At 47.0% G+C, this 19,220-nt stretch overlaps 1 protein-coding gene across 1 annotated transcript in view; it reads right to left on the minus strand.

The window, feature by feature from the left end:
* Positions 1-6,066: 6,066 nt before the first annotated feature.
* The window catches only part of VPS26C (VPS26 endosomal protein sorting factor C), a 41,143-nt gene continuing 27,989 nt past the window's right edge, over positions 6,067-19,220 (minus strand). The window contains exons 4-8 of the mRNA XM_006204978.4: positions 16,373-16,453; positions 14,163-14,237; positions 9,895-10,045; positions 9,505-9,657; positions 6,067-7,274 (exon numbers count right to left, since the gene is read on the minus strand). Coding sequence (XP_006205040.1) covers positions 7,192-7,274; positions 9,505-9,657; positions 9,895-10,045; positions 14,163-14,237; positions 16,373-16,453 — 543 coding nt within the window. The 3' untranslated portion in view covers positions 6,067-7,191. The remainder of the gene's footprint in view (positions 7,275-9,504; positions 9,658-9,894; positions 10,046-14,162; positions 14,238-16,372; positions 16,454-19,220) is intronic.

Genomic DNA, 19,220 nt, shown 5'->3' on the forward strand with positions numbered 1-19,220 from the left:
ATCAACTATACCCCAATAAAAAAAAAAGCAGGCAACTTACAAATAAAAATAAAATGACTCATGAAAAAATACCTACTTTACAAGCTTCTGATAATGATTACATGAAATAAGCTATGACAAGTTTATAGCACAATACACCTGCCACATTAAGTACTCAGTAAAGCTACTAACTTAGTGTTGTAGAATATTTTTCTAACTGCTCTGTAGTCTATTCAAATATAAATAAAAGCTGCCATGGAATATATTTACATCCATATTCTAGGATGGATTTAGGTCTGCATGCCAAGGAATTCCCCATTCCCCATTGATAGTCCAAACCAAAACATCTGGTTCTGGTATCTGAAAGGAATTGCAATAATTTTTTTTTAAGCTAAGAGTATCCTATTTATGGGTCATAACCCCTTATCTCCAGATTTTCAGTCTATAAAAAAATGCATGTATGAACTAATTATGTGAAATCTTCTCATAAAAGATAGTCATTACCCACTAATTAAAAACACACCTAAAAATGTAAAAAAAAAAAAGTTATGAGGTACTGATACACATTGCAATGCAGATGAGCCTTAAATACATGATGCTAAGTGACAGAAGCCAGGCACAAAAGACCACATAAGGTATGATTGCATTTATATGAAATATCCAGAAGAGGCAAGCCAATGGAGACATAAAGTAGATTAATAGTTGCTTAGGATTTAAGAGAGGAAGGGTCTGACTGCTAATGGATTCAGGGTTTCTTTTTGCAGTAAAGAAAATGTTCTAAATTTAGATTTTGGTGACAGTTCCCCACTCTGTGAATATACAAAAAAGTATTGAAGTGTATATTTTTAATGGGTAAATTTTACGGTTCATGAATTCTATCTCAATAAAGATGGTAACAAATAGACATATTCTGTGTATGACATAATCTATACGACTCTGTCCTTTTCTGTATATTTGACATTTCCAAAGTAAAAGGTTAAAATAAAAGACTACATATCTATGGCATCCATCAAGATGATCTTCAATAGAGCTGGCACCTGGCATTGGACCTTTTTTCACCTTCATCCTTTCTCCTATCCTGCTGCCTGAAATGCAGATGTGATGGCTGGAACTAGCTGCTACTCCCTTAGACCATGAAGACAGGGGCCACAGCCTAGGAAAGGTGTCACAGTGAGCTGGAAGTAACCTGGATCTCTGAGGACATCTTGGCTCTGAGCTGCTATGCCAGCTCTGGACTACCTACCTGGGGATATTTAAGTGAGTCCTGTTTCAGCCACTCTAATTTGGGAGTCTCCTTTACTCACAGCTAATCCTAATTTTAACTGACAATGTCAGATTTTTGTATCAGGGCTACACTGATTTCATAAAATAAATTGGGAGGGTTTTCATCCTTCTCTATAGCCTGCAACAGTTTAAATAGCAGAGGAACTATCTAATCTTTAAAGCTTCAACAGAAACCTGCTGTAAAACCATCTGGGCTTAGCACCTTTTCAGTGACATTTCTTTGGCAATTTTGCACTTTCTTCCATAAGCTATCATTTTAATTCTTTTCTGGAGTCACTCTGTATTTTATTGAAGTTTGCAAATTTATTAGCAGGAAAGGTGCATCCCATAATATAATTCTTATCAGGGTCCTTTTAATCTGAAATTATTCCTAGTATTACATATTTCTTTTTCTCCCTTTGTTTTATTTTGCTCTATTAAAAGATAGGCCAGTTGAATTAGTCTTTTCAAAGGACAAACTCACAGCCTAATTTATAAATTTCCAGTGTTTTTACTTCCATGTCAATTAGTTCCTGCTTTTATCATTATTTCCTATTTATTTTGTTTTTCTAGACTTTTAGTTTGAATGCCTAACTCATTGGTTTTCATTCTCTCTGGTATAATGAAAACATTTAAGGCTAAGAATTTTCCTCTGACTACAGCACTGGCCATAAAAAGCCCTTGCTATATGTATACTCATTTTCATTAAGTCTAAAGGGTCCATAAGAGAAGTTTTGGTTTCCTCTTTGAAGAACGTTATAAAACTTACAAGTGGTTCTATTGAACTTGGTTTTCCTTTCAGATCAGTTTTTAATTTTACTGCACTACGGTACTGTATGTGGTGTGGGCATTCTATGTGTTAAAATTTTATTGAGTTTGTTTCTTTGCAGCATTTCATTTTTTCAAATTTTCCATGGATTAAAAAAAAAATTTTCTGTAAAACATAAAGCGACATGGTGGTGAACATTTTAGGAAATAAATACTAAACTCAAATTTGTCTGCTCTTTTAATGTAGTGGATTTTGAATCTGAGTTTTCTTAAAAACATATTGCTACTGAAGCTATTTTAAAACAAAAATGAATATTCAAGATTTTTACTTTTCTGCTCTCTTCTACCACCCTTCCACAACTACGTCTGAGCACACCCCTTTCTTGTGTATCAGGCCGCAGGATGTCTGGGCTGTGGGCCCAGCCTCCCCAAGGCGGCTGCTCATCTGCAGACAGAAAAGCTTGTCCCATTTCTGTCACTTAGAGTTTGTGGTCTTGAAGCCCTAGTCCTTGACTCAGATGGGAGACAGTGGCCCCTGAAAAAGGAAGTGACCACATCCCCCATTGTGGGGCCTTTTGTTGAACAAACCCTGCCTCTCAATTATCCTTTTCTCTGGAGTTGCTTCTCCGTGGGCCTTCACAGTCTCAGCCACAGCTGGACTTTGTCAAGGGAACCAGACAGAGGCCTCCTTTGGGGAAACGACAGGCAGATGACAGGCAAACCAAACGTTTCGGTGTTATCTCCGCCCTTGGTCTTCATCAAGCCAGTGCTCTGACAAGTGTCTTAAAGCAGGCATGAATTATGTCTCTATGCTTTTCTAAGGACTTAAATAACCTCCAGAGTATGTGTTTCTTCTGTTACATGGAAAGCTTTAGAGGGACTGGCTGGGTTTGGCACAGAAAACCCTACCAAGTCAGAATCTTACCTACCTGGACGGGGGGCTCGGGCACTCCCACTTTATCAGTGGCATTCACAGGAAAGCAGAGTTGGGCATCAGGGGTCCTCACTGAGCTTTCACGCCTCAGTTTGCACCCCCTCCACTATTTTCTAATAATTTGTCTGCTCCTTGTTAAGTGTAGGTTGATCAGCTTTAACTCTACCAATGAGGTGGCCTTGTCACCTAAAGTCACACTCTCTGAATACTCTAACTACTGACAGTCTCAAAAATAAATAGCTTTCAGTGGTCAGAGTAGGGAAGGTATTGACCTGGACCTTACTCTCACCTCCACCACTTAGACCCACAGACATTTTATTCTACCCGAGTGGCTAGTTTTGACAGTCTTGGGGTAACAGAAACATTTATATTCAAAATAAGGCCTTCCCTCCACAGAGCATTTTCCCAGGTAAGTGTTCTGCTGTGTAATTTTTCACCTCTCCTCTTATGCAGAGTCCCAACATAAGTTAGCTTGGGTAAGCCTTACCAGGGAAACAGATTCCTTCCCAGAAAATGTTCTACCTTTCTTGAAAGCCAGCTGGGAATTACAGAGTGACATCAGTAGCAATAGTTCATGAAGCAGTCAGCAATCGCTCCCCACGACCAAGACCACACGCACACTTAGGCCACGGCTGTCTAGTTCTCACTGCAGGTAACGTGAAGCCAAGACTCAGCTGAGCAGCGTGGCCTGGGCAGGTCACAGCTTCTGTGCGCTCGGCTGAGTGGGACTAACACCCCCTAAGAAGGCTACTGCGAGGTCACTTACCAAAGGATGTTGTAGTGCCCTGAACAGGCCTAGAACATTCCCTGATACTTTCACTCTACGTAAAGGAAATCAAGACTAGGATGTGGTTTTCCCTTGGACTTCCGGGTCTTTAACCACTCACCTCATTCTTAAACTGGACACAGCTGCAAATCGTATCCTTAGTCTCACGACTTCATCTTGTTCGACTCAGCTGAGCAGAACTGATGGCGTATGGTGGGGAAAAGCAAGTCACCAACGTGGCGAAGTGGAGTCCAGACACAGCAAGGTGACGGAGAGCGGGCCTCGTGCAGGTAAAACTGGACCAGGCTGAACAGCTGCTCCCCGGGGGGAGGTGAGGTGTGCGGAGACACGGATGGGGGCTTTCCCACAACGCCTCATCTGTAAGTGGGGTGGGTAACAGTTCCCGCCTCGTGAGGTCGCTACACAACTAAACAAGGGAACGTGCACGGCACTCAGAACAGGGTCTGGTCCAGAGTAACTCACATTGTCCAGCCCCCGCTCTTGTTAGGTGCAAAGCCACGGTTGGTACGTTAACCTCCAGCAACTGCAAACCATCCCAGGGGAGCCTCCGGTGCAGGAGCGGCATGCAGCCCACCCCTCTGTACGGGAGGGTGGCCTTCCTTGAGGCAGCACCTCCTGCAGGTCTCAAGGACGTTTGGGAGCCGGCACCAGACACGCGAGCCTGCGGCAGCCCTCCTCCCAAAACAGGCCGGCTGCATCAGGGCTATCACCACGGAGTTCATCTCAGCATTGACACTTCTCCAGGGAAAGCCTACACTAGTCTTTTTAATCCCCTGCTCGGTTAGTGACAATGCAAACCAGCCCACTTTCCTACCACTCTGCTCAGGGAGCTTTTACTGGGTAGGGCTGGGTCCAGCTGGGTCCCGGGACCGCTGGCCGCAAAGCAGTGGCTCCTGGGAGTGCCGGGTCTACACCTGCCCTGGCCCTTGACCAGATGGGCCCCGGCAAGGGTCTGGACCCCTGAGCGTGCTGACGTCGTCCTGGCTCTTGGGCATGAAGGGTGGGCACGAAGGTGAAAGGAGTGTTTCTTCATCCTATGCACGTGGACCTCGGGCCCTCCAGAGGCAGGGGTGGGACTGGGCCCTGTGCGGGTGAACTTCCGCCCATCCTGCCACTGGCTTCAGGTTGAGCTGCCGCCGCCAGGACACCCAGCAACCCAGTGGTTTGAAGATGTGTCCATTTCTGCCCCTCTCCTGTGATGGTGACCGAGGTGGGAGGTGGGCTGCTCTGCTCACATGTTCATTGTGCTGTGATCCAGCACAGTCCAGGCCAGGCCACAGCCTGGTCCTGGTCCAGCCGTAGGAAGGGGCCTGTGTCGTCCTTGTCACATGACCACACCTAGCTGCAAAGGAGCTGGGAGTAAGTCCCCAGCCAGGCAGGTGTGCATCCACGGAAATGCAACATTGCTTCTGAACAGGATGGGGACTGAGAGGGGGCTGTGGAGAGCACTGGCAACCCACCAGAGCCCAAATCACGGCCAGCACGGGGAGGGGATCTTACCCCAAAGGTTTTACAGGTAATTCAGATTCAGACTCAGGAATTAGGAGACTCCAGTGATGAAGGCAGAAATGACGTCACGGTTCCACCTCCCTACCAGCTACCGGAGCAGGTGGGCTCAGGATATGAACTCCGGATGCAGTCAGGCGTGATGCTTGTACTTTTTAAAGTGTTTTCTCTCTGGTTTACCCTCCACCTTTACTGTGGAACCTACGAGTCGGCTGAGAACTGGAGCTGGGCCCTATTTTTGCTGGGGCTCTGAGAGCCGAAAGATGCTCCTACTTGAATGGGCATTTTCAAAAAAATACAGTTTCAGATTCACGGTTCACGGGCTCCTTCCTTCACCTCCCCTCCTCTGGCTCTAATGTGAGACTCTGACAGTGGACACCCCAACTCCAGCCGGGGCAGCAGCGGGAGGGCTGCTGTCCAAGACATCCAACTATCCGAGCCTTCCTTAAAAATCCACGGTGCAGGGGTCGACCAAGAAGGGGAAGGAAATGACCCTTCCTTGTGCCCCTTGGGGTTGAATGAAATGATAAAGGTGATAATTTTAAAGCTGCTGGGCTGCTGTCAGCTCTTCAGGTGATAACTATTCCCTAAGGAAAGGACTCATCATATTTCCGTCCATAAAACTGGTTTACTTAACAAATTATACAGCAATATATAAGTCCTAGACCTTTTCTCAGGATTCTCATTTAGCTTTTCTTCCCATTAAAAATGATTTCCACTTTTGAAATTTCTCGGAAAGTACGGACTCCTTGTCTTCTGCTAGTCTGGTTAAAACACCTCATCAGATCATTAATGTCATGTGTGTGTAAAAGGAGATTTATAAACTGGAAAGGTTTCTCTGGGAACCAACTTTTAATGGCTCAGGGAATAAGCTGTATCCATTTCACTGGTGAAGCCCAAGGGTAATGCAGAGCCTGGGCCCTCGGCATCACAGGTCACCACACTGTCCCAGGACAACGGCAGCACCACCCGGGGCGCCATGCGGAGGGATGCTGGGAAGCCCAGGCAGCACGCAAAGCGCACGGCGTAAGGCCTGGTCCACTGTGGACCCACAGAAACGATGGCAGGATCTGAAGGAAGCAATGTGCTGTAAACCCCCCAATACTGCAAACCACAATGGAAGGCGAGGGAGAAAGTGGCTTCAGGCCACAGCCCCCTGGCCCCAGCGGAGGCCCCTCAGGGAGGACGGGGGCAGCCAGTCCACCGAGTCCAGGGTGTTTGTCTTCCTGGCACCACCCAGTGTAGCGGGGTCTTCACTCGGCGCCCAAGGTCTCCTGCCACTCAGAACCCAGCCGACAACAGGCACAGACACGCCTTTTCACCCCAACACACCTTCACACTTAACGATTCTGGGAATAGAGCCCACGCCATTTCACACCAAGGATTTCAGAAGTACCCTCACACCAGCGTAGTCACCAAATCCCCTCACTCCTGAGAGCAAGGACCACGTTTTCCAGTTTCCTAAAAGTTCTGAAGTCGTTAAAAAAAAACGTTACAAAAGAGAGCAGAGTGGAAAACACGTTACACTTGCCAGCCGACGCCACGAGCACCCTCCCCAGTGGGCGTCCGCAGACGCCTGTCACCATCCTGCGAGGTGGCTTTGCTGCCCGGAGTCCCGGCCACATCCGTGGACCAGTCAGGAGGTTTCCCTCGTCCCTGACCTCACTTCCCAGCAGAGGTGGAACTCTCTGACAACTGTCTCCTCAACCTAGAAAGGAGCAGGTGAGTCAGGAGTCACAGGAAATCCGCTTTCTGGGAGACGGTCTTGCCAGTACAGTCAAGCAGTCCCGAGGAATGTGGAAGGAAAGCTCCAACCAGAGGCGCCGCCGGCAGCAGAAGCCTGGAGGAAATGAGGAAGGGCCCCGTGGTCGGAGGGGTCAGACGCACTTCTGCTACAGAGTCATCATGTAACGAGTGTGACGCCGCGGGCCTGGGCGCCGTGCGGCCGCCTGGGCTACGTCCTGCACAGCTTCAGCGGGAAGTTCTCCGTGATGAGGTGGTCGGGGTGCAGCAGCACCACGATGTTAACCTCAAACTCTGCGAAGAGGAAGGATAAGCTTTACGCTCACCGGCCGCAGAGCGGACACCGAACACCCACCCACCACCGGCACCACACGTCTCCACAGAGCGGGGCACTGGGTGCCATGTGGGTGTCTGTCCCACGCACGTCACCCCAAACTCCCGGGAGAATCGGTGTAGACGCTACACTGGCGTGACTGCCCAAGCGAGTCTGTCTCCTCACCTTGGAACGTGCTGTGAGGCCTCAGCGTCCCCAAACACCTTCCTTGACCTCTGTTGTTACTAATGAGAATCTTCCAGAATCTTGTCACTTCATTCATACCCTTTGGCTTTATTTTTACATTTTCTACAGTTCCTAATGGAATAGCGGACTCCACACTGGCCTGAGGCTGTCTGGGGATGGGTCTCCACCCCCGGGTGAGACAGGATGTTCAGAAACAGCCAGCAGTCTAACTGCTGCTCCTGTGGATACTGGTTAACTTCCCTGAAACTCTTGTTCAAAGGCTCCTCTTCTACCCTTCAGCAAACACTGCTGATGACAGCAAATGGGCTGGACCCCTCCCCGGAGCATCCCCAGCACTCGGGGCCATGGTGCTCTTGGACTGTGTGCTGTGGGCATATGTTACCTACTCGATAACCACACATGGATTTTGAGAAAAATCGCGGTGCCCTGGTGTGGCTCAAGTCTGACCCGATGTCATCTTCCAGTCGCCTTTGCTGTGCGTTTCCATGTTTGGTGAACAGCTGAGTCGTTGCCCTCTTTGCTATTGACAAGGGGGTCCTGACCCCACTGTGCTCTTGCTATGATGTAATGTTTCAGACAAAGCACTCAAGGGCTCCACAGACAGTGGACTGTGCCTCTGACCTGCTGAGCGAGCAGAGCTCCAGGGCTCACGCTCCACCCGGGAGCTCAGAGAGGGCTGAGCAGCGCCCAGTGATTCCAGAGGTGCCCACCTTCCCCTCTTGAAACAAACAGCATGCGCTCAACTTCGGTGGTGAAACTTACTTCAATTTTAAATTACATTATCTGTAATTATTTAAAATAAATTCATGGTCTAATTGGAAAAAAAAACAAACATTCTCTCTGGACTAATAATAATGCACATTAGAAGATATAGGTGAAATACAACATTAACAAAACACACTGGCCGTGGGAACGAAGTCCCTGCTTCTCACTGAAGCAGGCAAAACAGCAGGACCAGTTACCAAACCTCCTTTTTCTGTCTATTTACCAGTGAGCCCGGGACACGACGCAGAGCCCGGACACACTTCTGTGGTCCTTTCCATCGGCCTGCAGAGGGCTGTGTCAGTGAGGGCTGAGCCTGCAGGTCCTCCTGCTGTGTCCCTGCAGCTGGGGGTGAGCCCCCCAATGACCTTCATAACGATTTTCTCAGGATGATGATTTTCTTAGGATGGACATAACATCAAAATATTTTATAAGAATCCTTAAGGGGGGAGAGTATAGTTCAAATGACAGACTGCATGCTTGGCATGCATGAGGTCCTAGGTTCAATCCCCAGGATCTCCCCTAAAAATAAATAAACCTAATTACCTCCCCCCAAATAAAATAATTAAATGATACATACAAATTTATAAGAATCCTTACAATCAAGGAAATGTTCATAATATACTGAAAAAGACTATGAAAAGGAATATATGGATGTATACATATGACTGAAACATCATGCTGTGCACCAGAAATTGACACAACATTGTAAACTGACTACAAATCCAAAAAAAAAAAAAAAGCGAAGGGAGAAAAAGCAGGACAGAAAACTGCATCTGTAACACGATTCAGATCTTATGGTCAAAATATCCACCCACGTCGTCCTGGAAAATGACGCGCACGCCCTCAGCTGGGGGAGCAGAGGCCCTCAGGAAGATTAACACTCACCCTGGGCTGTCACTCGTCCTGCGTCTCCCTCAAGTGCCAGCCCATCCGAGGAGCTGCCCTGACCGCCCCCCCACATTCGGCTGGCTGGTCCCTGGCTGTGTTAGCGTCCTTCACAGAGCTTATCGTCCCCTCCCCGGCCCACGCTGTCTCCCTGGGTGGCGACGCAAGGTCCCCAGAGCTGGGACTGCTCACCTCAGACCCTCAGCACTCTCCATGCGTTTCTGTTGAGGGACCAAAGGACTGGGCGCCCTGAGCAGCACCTGACCCCGGCAGATCAGCGAGTCTGTCCCAGCACCAGGCAGCCCTCCTGCGGCCACGCCCTTCCCACGAGCACCCCGGGAGCGGCTCACTTACCCACTTTGAAGTTGGTGGTCTCCAGCGTCGGGCAGGTGAACAGCCGGGGGAAGACCATGTATATGGGGACGGAGAGGCTCCGACACACGTCCCCGTCAGCGATCTGAATGTTCTGAATTTCGGTGGCATCACGGGCATATCCCTCTGCACACCCTGGAGCAGGGAGAAGGCATCACGCGGTCAGAAAACAGCAAAGGCCCCAACAGGCTTATCCCTAGACCCGTCGTGACGCTATGAGAATCTGCATCAGCCGAGTCACCTGGTCTCCCGCCTGCTCTGCAGGACTCAGGAGCCCTCCCTTCCTCCACATCTCACTCTCCTCAAACACATGTTTACTGGGCTCGGGCGCCGAGCTCGGGGGCAGCAGCCTGCTGGCACAGCGGGCCTTACCGCACGTCTCCACGCGGACCAGCTGCAGCTCTATGCTCTTGATGGCGGCCTCCGAGCTCTCAACCACCAGCTCTCCCGTCAGTGGCTGTGTGATGACACAGCTGGTTGAGTTGAGATGTCCTCTGATGAGAAATTTGGGGAGCAAGGCTCTCTAAAACAAAGCAGAAACAAACATGTCAGGACTGGAAGGCGCCGGGGGAAATGGCTCAATAGGTCACTTTGATACGAATAAAAACCGAAAACAGAGTTAGATAATTTTCATAAAATCTACTGAGACCCTGTTTCACAAAATGGGAAAAAAGGTACAGTAGTACTTACATCTTCTGTCGACTGAAGCCACAGACTGAATTATTCAATAACTACCTATAGACAGAAGGCGCCTGACACTGCCTGTACACAATGACAGATGTCACCCAGAGTCATCCTAACTGCCTCGATCAGATCTGGAAAGCTCCTTCTCACCAAGTAATTCGACATAGGGATGTCTGAGGAAGTTGCCAGAGTGTTTAAGGATAACCGGTCACAAAAAAAAAAAAAAAAAAAAAAAAAGGTTTTAAAAGATTATCATTTTTAAAATATTCCCTATTTTGCAATTTTGAAAAGCCAACACATTAATTTTATTTCACAAAAATTTAAATAGGACAATTTTCTTCAGTACTTGACTAAAAGCCTAGGACCTTTTCTCTCTGGACAGAGGAAATGGTCAGGGTAAGTGATGACATTCTTGTCGGAAAAACAGATTTAAAGAGTTAGAGACAATTGTTCTAGCGGTATTTATGATGGCTGTGTCCCAGTTACTGAAGATAATTCAGGGTTTAGAACACCACTGTCCAACAGAAACATAATGTAAACCACAAGTGTGAAGCAAATATGTAATTTAAAATTTTCTAGTAGTCACATAAAAAAAGTAAAAGGACACAGGGAAAATCAACCACTATATCCAAAATATTATCACTTCTACATGTAATCAATATTTTAAAATTATGAATGAGGTTTTACATTCTCTTTTTTATACTGAGTCTTTGAAACTTGGTCAGTATCTCATACTTAAGCTCATCTTGGTTCAGACCAGCCCCACGCCAAGGGTCAGTGGTCACACGTGGAGGTCCTGGAGGTCAAGAGCTGGAGAGCCAGGGCGCTCAGTACCTGGTGGCCCCCAAAGGCAGAGAACTCTACAAAAGTCTTGATTCAAGACAGAATTCTAAAAACCACTAAAAGAAGCTACTTGTTTAGAAAAATCAAAAGCAGAAGCAGTTCACATGAAAATTCTTTTAAGGGGCGGGTAGAGCTCAGTGGCAGTGTGTGCTGAGCATGCATGAGGTCCTGGGTTCAAACCCCAGTACCTTCATTAAAAAAAAAAAGTTTTTGGCAACTGACAAAAAAAAAGCTCAACATCCAGGTGAGGATACTGACTAAACATTTATTTTACCTGTCCTTTCACCGACAGTGTGAACATACGCAGATAAAGAGAGACCCACACCCGGCACAGCTGCTCGGGACACCCTGAGATGACCTGGTGAGGTGTCTCTGCAAGATGAAAGTGGACGGACAGTGCAGACCCCGAGAGCTCAGGGGCCCCATCCTACAGGGTTCCCAACAGGGCTCTGCACAGCCCTGAGATCAAGGGGGGCTCCATCCAGGGGAGGGGTGCACAGGTGCATCAAAGGGGGATATCCTGGTTGCATGCAGCCTCCTGAGTCAGCACTTGCCCCAGGCTGGGGCCACAGCATCCCCCAGGGGGACTCCCCAAAGCAGATTGGCCACGGCAGGACAAGTGTCCCAAATCACCTGTGGCCCCGATGCAGGACAGCAAGCCAACAGAGTCAGGACAAGCTACCTGCACACCCTAAAAGAAAGGCCACAAGGTTGAATGTACGACCCTCAAGGCAAAGCTAATCAGAGTGTGTTTTTATACTCAGAGGCAGAGTCTCACTGGGGCTACGGCGAGACAGTCCAGTTAATAATACCGTATAGATTAGATCCTCATCTGTAAATATAAACTGACAACCAAGAACCAATAAACAGTTGAGGAAAATAAAAGCAAGGAAGAGAGGCACACACTCAACAAACATTAGAACCAACCCCCTAAGAAAGAGCATCCACAACGGGAATCATCAACGACGGGAGTGATGGGCCTTTGATGCGGCACACGGCGTCGCAGGAAATGAAGGGGCTACCCTGACAAAGGAATCGTGCTTCTAAATGAATCACGCCGTCGTCGGAGCAAACATTTCAACAGAGGGGCTAAATACTAACTGAAGAGCAAATCAGTGAGCTGAAACAGAGCCAAGGGGTTCCTCCATGGCGCACTTAAGAAATAAGAAAAGAGAAATTCGTGGAGCTGAAGGAAGGCTCAAGCCTTTAGGATGAAAGAGACCCCCAAACACCAGGCACACTGACTAAATAAAGATGCAAACCTGGGCTGGTGCTTTGACATTTTAGATCACGAAGCATGGGGAGATCTTGGAAGTTTTCAGGTGTGAGGGTGAGAGGAGTAGGAACAGATTTGTTCCCGCAAATTTGAGAATCAGATTGTCATCAGTATAACTAGGCACTAGAGAAAACCAGTAAGCTGTTTTTCCAAGTTCTAAGGGAATATGATATTAGAGCCAGGATATTCTACCTAGACAAACAAAAATTCAGATGTGAGAACAAAGTAAGATATTTTTCAGACACTCCAGTTTTTAAGTTCACTCCTTACCCTTTCTGAAAGAATGACTCTAGGATGTATTCCAGCAAAACAAAAAATAATTTGAAGAAGGAAAACATAAGCAAGTGGAAACTGATGAGCCATGGCTATGATGAAACCTGTGATTAGGCCGAATAATATGACTGACACTAAAGCAACTGCTAAGAAATGGTTTCTTAGATTTATCATGGGATAATTTCATAATGTCTAGAAATATCAAACACTACAATGTAACTAACATTGTAAATTAATTTTACTTCAAAAAAATGGGAAGTGAAGCTTAAAAAAAAAGTTTCCAAGCCAATAAAGGTTTAATATCGGGAAAAATAAAACTGGTAACAAGCTGAAACTTACATTTCAAATGGTTTCAACAAAGGGGATGTGATGACAGAGAAGGGCAAAAATGTTACAAGCCTTCTGCTAGAAAGTACTTATTCCCAACGCTGTTATTTAAACTTACAATTATCTATGTATATTTGAGTTTTTAAGGGCAACTACTAGGAAAGTAGAAATAGGATGTTAGAGAAATAAGGAGAAAACAGCAATAAGAACAGTAAAAAAAAAAACAAAAAACAACCGCAACGACCTCGATCAATTAGACTAACGAGTGGAAGAAAAGAAAAACAGTAAGCAAACCCGGAAGTACAGGACAAGATACAAGGAATCAAACAAATGCAACAGTTTGCAGAATCAAAAGGAATGGGTTAAATTCCTTCATTAAAAGTGACCGTACTTCGAAAACTCCAGCCAGATGCTACTGACGAGGGGCACGTGCGATGGAACTGGTTTTCTCTGCTCAGCACCACTTCCTCACTCTGGTTCCATTACCAATTTCTGTCTCATTTAGATTCTTCAGAAGTAGATCAACTCCAGGAAAGGGGGCCAGCTAGCTGGGACACAGCATGCCAGTGTCAACCGAGGCAGGGCGACATCTCAGGAGTAGGGACTGACTGCCCGGGTCCACCCGCTGGCCCCATACGTGCTTCCAATCAACGTTCCAATTCCTGGGAGAAAATCTGACTGGCTCACAGGGGCCACTGTGCTCCAGAAACCAGAGAAGGGAGATGGACTTCCTGAAAGGCTCCCCATGACACAGTCCTGCCTCAGCTGTGCCTCCCGAGGGACAAAGCCAATAATCCTCCCAAACTGGCCTTTGACTCAACTACAATCAGGAGGGTCCAGACGGCAGAATGCAGGGTTAGGGCAGGGAGGAAAAGCCACACCCATGGCAGACAAGCGGCCAGGGGCCAGCCAAGAAAAAAGGGGGTGCGGCTACCAGGACAGGCAGTGTGGGCCCTGGGCTCAGGGGAGAGGTCTCTGACCACAATGCAACAACACTGGGAGGAAACAGTAAAAAAATCATAAACGTAGATCTTCTCTTTTAAAGACCATTCTTCTAAGTAGTTACTGAATTTAACAAGAAATCAAAATTGAAAGTACAGACATTTTGGGTACAGACAAAAATTTCCTCTTGCTGACGACTTGATACCCAAACAAAGAACAACTGGGCAGCAGTTTATCAGCGGGATCTGGTTACCATGCGAGTCTCCCTGGCAATGGTGTGTAAGGAGCACGTTACCTCTTTGACATTCTGTAAGGTTTCAGGTGTAATAGTGAAGTCCACGGGACTCGGAGTCAATTTCCCCTTCTGAGGCTAAAACAGGAGGAAAAAGCACAATCAGTAGAGGGCTGAACGTTCTGCACGTCAAATTCTCTTTCCCTGCCTAAAGAAACCCAAGGCAGCACAGTGAACCAGACGGAACTTGGTACTAAGAGGCAGGATGCTTGGGGTCTAAACACAGTTCTGCCAAGAAAGAATGTCATGTTCTGTCAAACGTCTTTATCCCTGTGACTCAGCTTCCTCATCTGTAAAATGAAGGGACAGGCTTCCCAGTCTCTGAGGACACTTTCAGGTCCAGAATTCAAAAATTAGACTTAAGAAACCAAGTAGCATTACTGAGAGACATTCATCTGAACCTCTCTCTTAGAATGAGAGCGCACACCAGAGCGGCTCCACAATGTGCCACTGAATCGGCACGCTGACCCTGTGGGCTGCTGCTACCCCCACTGGTCCCGCTTTCCAGATGAGGACAGGGAGGCGCAGAGAGCTTAAAAGGGTGCTCAAGTAAGTGGCAGAGCATAGATTCCAACCCAGGCAGCCTGGCTCTGAGGCCAGAGCTGTCAGCCACTCAGCTGCCATTCTTCTACTGGGAAGAATCACACCTATAAAACAGTAATTATAAATGTTAACGTAACTGATTAACAGTGATCATCACAGCATTACACAGCTGCAGAATCCATCAACACAGCCAAGCTGGGCAGGCCCAGGGTCTTTTACTCATGGGCTGGGACCAAAGGCCACTGATGCCCAGATGGCAGAGGAGCCGTGGTGGAGAAAGGACACTGACCGATTTGCCAAGTTTACTCACTCATCAAAAGCTTTCTCTGGGAAATATTCTTCTTGAATATAATCTTTTTACTAGTGAATCTATTTTTCCTTGCAGCTCATAAAGAACATTTAACTTGTTAACTACAGTCACAGTGTGGTTTGGCCTTCTTGTGAAATCATTCACAAAGAACACGATCCTTGAAGGCCGAGTGTGGGTGAACCCCCAGGAGCAGGGAGGATGCCCCCACTGTTGCCCTGCCTGAGCTGGCCTGTGAGCGGGCTCTGCGGTCACGAGTGGGCTCAGGTCGGGGGCCAAGTGCAGGGACCCGGCTCTGAGTGGGGGGCCGAATTTGGGCTCATTCTTCTTCACAAAGCTGGAGGCTCTTTTTCTTTAGGACATAAAATGGTATGTGTTTTTTTTAGGGAATAATCTATGTGAAAAGACATTTTTTTTGCTTCCATTTGAAAATCCTTGATGGAAAAAAGGAAAATATCCATCTATATCAAATAACTTCCAAAAAAGATATTTTAATCATATTTTACACAAAACATCATAGCACTGAAAGAAACACTTAACATTATGATTATTAAAAATTTATAAAGAGGGGAACTACAGATATTGGAAGTCCTAAGAAGTCACAAAAATGCTGCACAGAAAGAGCATCAGTGATTCTCCCATTTTACACATGAGAGATTTAAGTCTTACGTTTGCACTTAATCATCACTGAAAGATTCCCACGGACATTTTGTAACAGTGTAAGTGGCCCTGCCCCAGAGGACCTGGAGAGGCTGTGACACAAGGGAACCAGAGCTGTGCGCATGAGGACCTGTCACCCACCATGTGTCGCCTGCCACAGCTGGGGAGGGGGACTTAGTTCCCTACGTTTGCATGTGAAAGGAATTTTTGAGGACGTTTTTATCACTGCAAAGTATCAGCAGAAGGTGTCAGGACCCCGGCCTGAGCACCTCTGTATGTTCTTGCTGTGTCTGCCGAGGACGTAAGCCCCTGGCCTTCTCCTCCCAGGCTGGGCCATTTCTCTGAGCTGCTGGCTGTAGCTACCCTGAGGGACGAGGAGATGTCTCTCTCCAGGGCCGAGAGCAGGCCTGCTCACTGCTCGCTGTAATGAAGGTAGGTGCCCCAGCATGGGGCTCCCTGGAGGTGCAAACCCCTCAGGTGCAGCGCCCTCTGGGCCTATGGCATCACCCTGTGGGACTCTGGGCCCCAGGGAACGACACACACGGATGCTCATGCTGCCGGCTGTGCGCCATCTCTGACCCCGGAGACCCGTGTCTTTCCCACGAAACACACTAGGCTAACTCAGTGCTTGTGAGTGGGGCAAAGTCCCAGCCCCCACCAAAGACTCCTATGACTGAGCACAGAGCCCCCAAGGGCAGCTTACAGCAGAGTGAACGATGAATTCACAGGTCTTGGTCAAGTCCTTGGCCAACAGAGACCGCCTCATGTCACAGCGCAGGGTGTACTGGAGGGAAAAGGCAGAGAAGACGCTGTTTTAGATGGTCTGCTTTCATCGTGGAATCCCATACAAAGAAACAAGTCAGTCAACGTATTTTAGGGAAACTGTCCACTTAATGTGCTTTATAAAATTAACATACGTAATGGGAGAGTTAGTGTTCAAAATAAAGGCATTTCTATAAACAACATTTTAAAGTTATTCCTCAGCCCATTCCCACAACCATCTTGCTTAAAAAAAAAAAAGTCACCCATGTTCAAAAAAGTCAGCTGTTTGATCCTCCAGGAGATACTGCAGTATTATGTTAAAGACAATTTGTAGAATGGGAATTATATCTCTAGTTGATTCAAGAAGCTACAACTATTACGAACAACCTACCCATTAAAGAAGCTATTATGTATTTAAAGTACTACCCGGAGATTAAAACATTAAAAAAAAAAAAAAAGAAAAAAGAATCATTCCTTGTCTGCAAGGACCTTTACATATATACTCTCCATGGCAATTTCAATCTGGCCTCCCCAGCCAGACAGGCTCAGTGAGGGCTGGTACTACACACACATGTTCTGTCTGCGTGTCTGACACACCTGTGTGCGTGGGTGTGCTTATATAAGGACACCGTCCTCCTCCCGCGTGGCCCACACGCTGGCTAGAACGGGCACTACTTTATTCCGAATTGCTTGGTCTCCCCGATTCTTTTCCCAATGGGAATGTCCCTTTCTCATTTTCAGTCTCAGGGGTCTGACGGGGCTGACTCCCCCTACCCAACCCCACCTGGAGATGGCCGGTCAGCCAGGACTGCTGCTGGGCTATGGGAAAGAATCCTTTCTGCTGGGGCTGCCAACCCAGGAGACCGGACACCTGCAGCCGCCTGCTGGCAGCCAGCTTCGCCAGGGCCAGGGTGGAGCCTACCTGGGAGCATGGCCTGCGCCAGAGAAACCACGCTGGAGGCTGCCTGGTCCCCCCTGGCCTAGGCCGTCCCCTGGAGTTGTGAGTTCTACGCCCCAATATCCCTTTTTTTGGGCAAAGCCAGTTTGAGCTGAATTTCCACAACTTGCAAATGAGAGTGGGAATAACAGACACCAACTTCCGGTCACTAAATGTTTTCTGAGTGTGAAAGCGACAGTTGGTAATATAAGGCAGCTGGGGACAAGTGGGGGATGGGGAGAAGGGTGGAGAGAAGAGGAAAACACTGATGTTATGTTTTAGGAATTGCATTAAGTTCTTTTACATGTGCTTTCTCAATTCTAGCAGTTCGAATATCAGAACTGTTAAGACAATATAAGGGTAGACACCATTAATTCATTTATTTAATCATTTGGCAAATATTTTCTTGGTACATACTATGTGCCAGGCACTATGTTAACTAAGTACTTCACACCAAGACTTCATCCATCCCCTAGGAGGAGAGGACATGAGGGCTGCTAGGGGTCACAGAGGTGGGATTTGAACTTACACCTGCCTGTTGCCAAAACTCATGCTCTGAATCTTTACGCAATACTGTAACTCAAGCCCAGATCTGTCTGCTGCAAAGCCCTGGATTCTTTCACTCCATCGTGATCTTTCCCAATGACTAAGGAGTGGCCCAGGAGGAATGAGTTATGGCAGTCAGAGGGGTCAGGAAGGTCAGACTTGAGCAGGGCACCAAAAGGAGGGGCAAGATTAGATCTTTTTCGACTGTCAGTAAACCCAACACAGACAGGAATGAGGAAGAAGACATGTGCCAGTGGCCTTAAGGCAGGCTCCTAGAAAGGACATTTTCACTCTGCAGAAGGACGTCTAGCATCTCTGTAATCTAATTCCGATATACAATTTCAGCAGACACGTTGGTACTTCTGTATTTTGTGTTACAGTGTAAGATCTTGCTAGTGCGGCCACAAGAGTAGAACAAACATAATAAAACTTGCCTGTGATTTAAACAACTTTTAAAAGAGAAAGGAGTTGCACAAAGGAGGACTAAGAAAGACTGACAGCTTCTCACATGCTCTGTCCAACAATATAGAGGACAAATGGACGCAACACGGCTACGAACAATCGGAACCAATGTCATCAAGCCATCCATCTGAGAAGTAAAAAGGAAACCCGCCCCTGCAAGGTGGAGATTTACTACTGGCTACATTTTAAATCCTTTATTCCGTCTTATGACTTTTTAATTTTTACATTATGTTATTACAACGCAACTCAAATGATAAACGCAAATTTTCTTTGCACCTAAATAATTTGAGAAAGATGTTGGGGTTCAACACAACACTTTCTACCCAAAGTCTTGCACTGGGAACAAGCCATGGCACCGGGTCGGGGGCGCCTGCAGGAGGCCGGCCTGTGCGAACCAGGGGTCGCTGCCTCTCCGGGTGGCTCCACTGTCCAACAAGAGACCTGTCGAGAAACTGAGGGAATGAGTGAACTGATGAACGAAAAAGAGATCAAGAAAGCCATAGTCCTAGGTTCTCTCAACAAGTATGTTTCTCAAAAGAAGCGATGACAAATGTGAACGTGAACTGGGAATTAGGTGACACTGGAGAACTGCTGTTCATTTTGACAGGTGGGAAAATGTTAACTGTGATTATGTGGAAGGATGTCCTGATTTTTTGGAGACAGTGATTGTATTTTGAGATAAAGTGTCAAGATTCTCTAAGTAACTTTGAAATGATTTAGAAAAAACAAATACGGATGAATCAAAGGTGGCAAAGTTCTAATAAATGTTGAATCTAGGTGACAAGTGTCAGGGTGACAAGCTCTGATAGATCTGAGGCTAAGAAGACACCTTTTCGTTTTCAGA

This window comes from Vicugna pacos, chromosome 1, assembly GCF_048564905.1.
Source record: "Vicugna pacos chromosome 1, VicPac4, whole genome shotgun sequence".
In the NCBI taxonomy this organism is placed as follows: Eukaryota; Metazoa; Chordata; class Mammalia; order Artiodactyla; family Camelidae; genus Vicugna; species Vicugna pacos.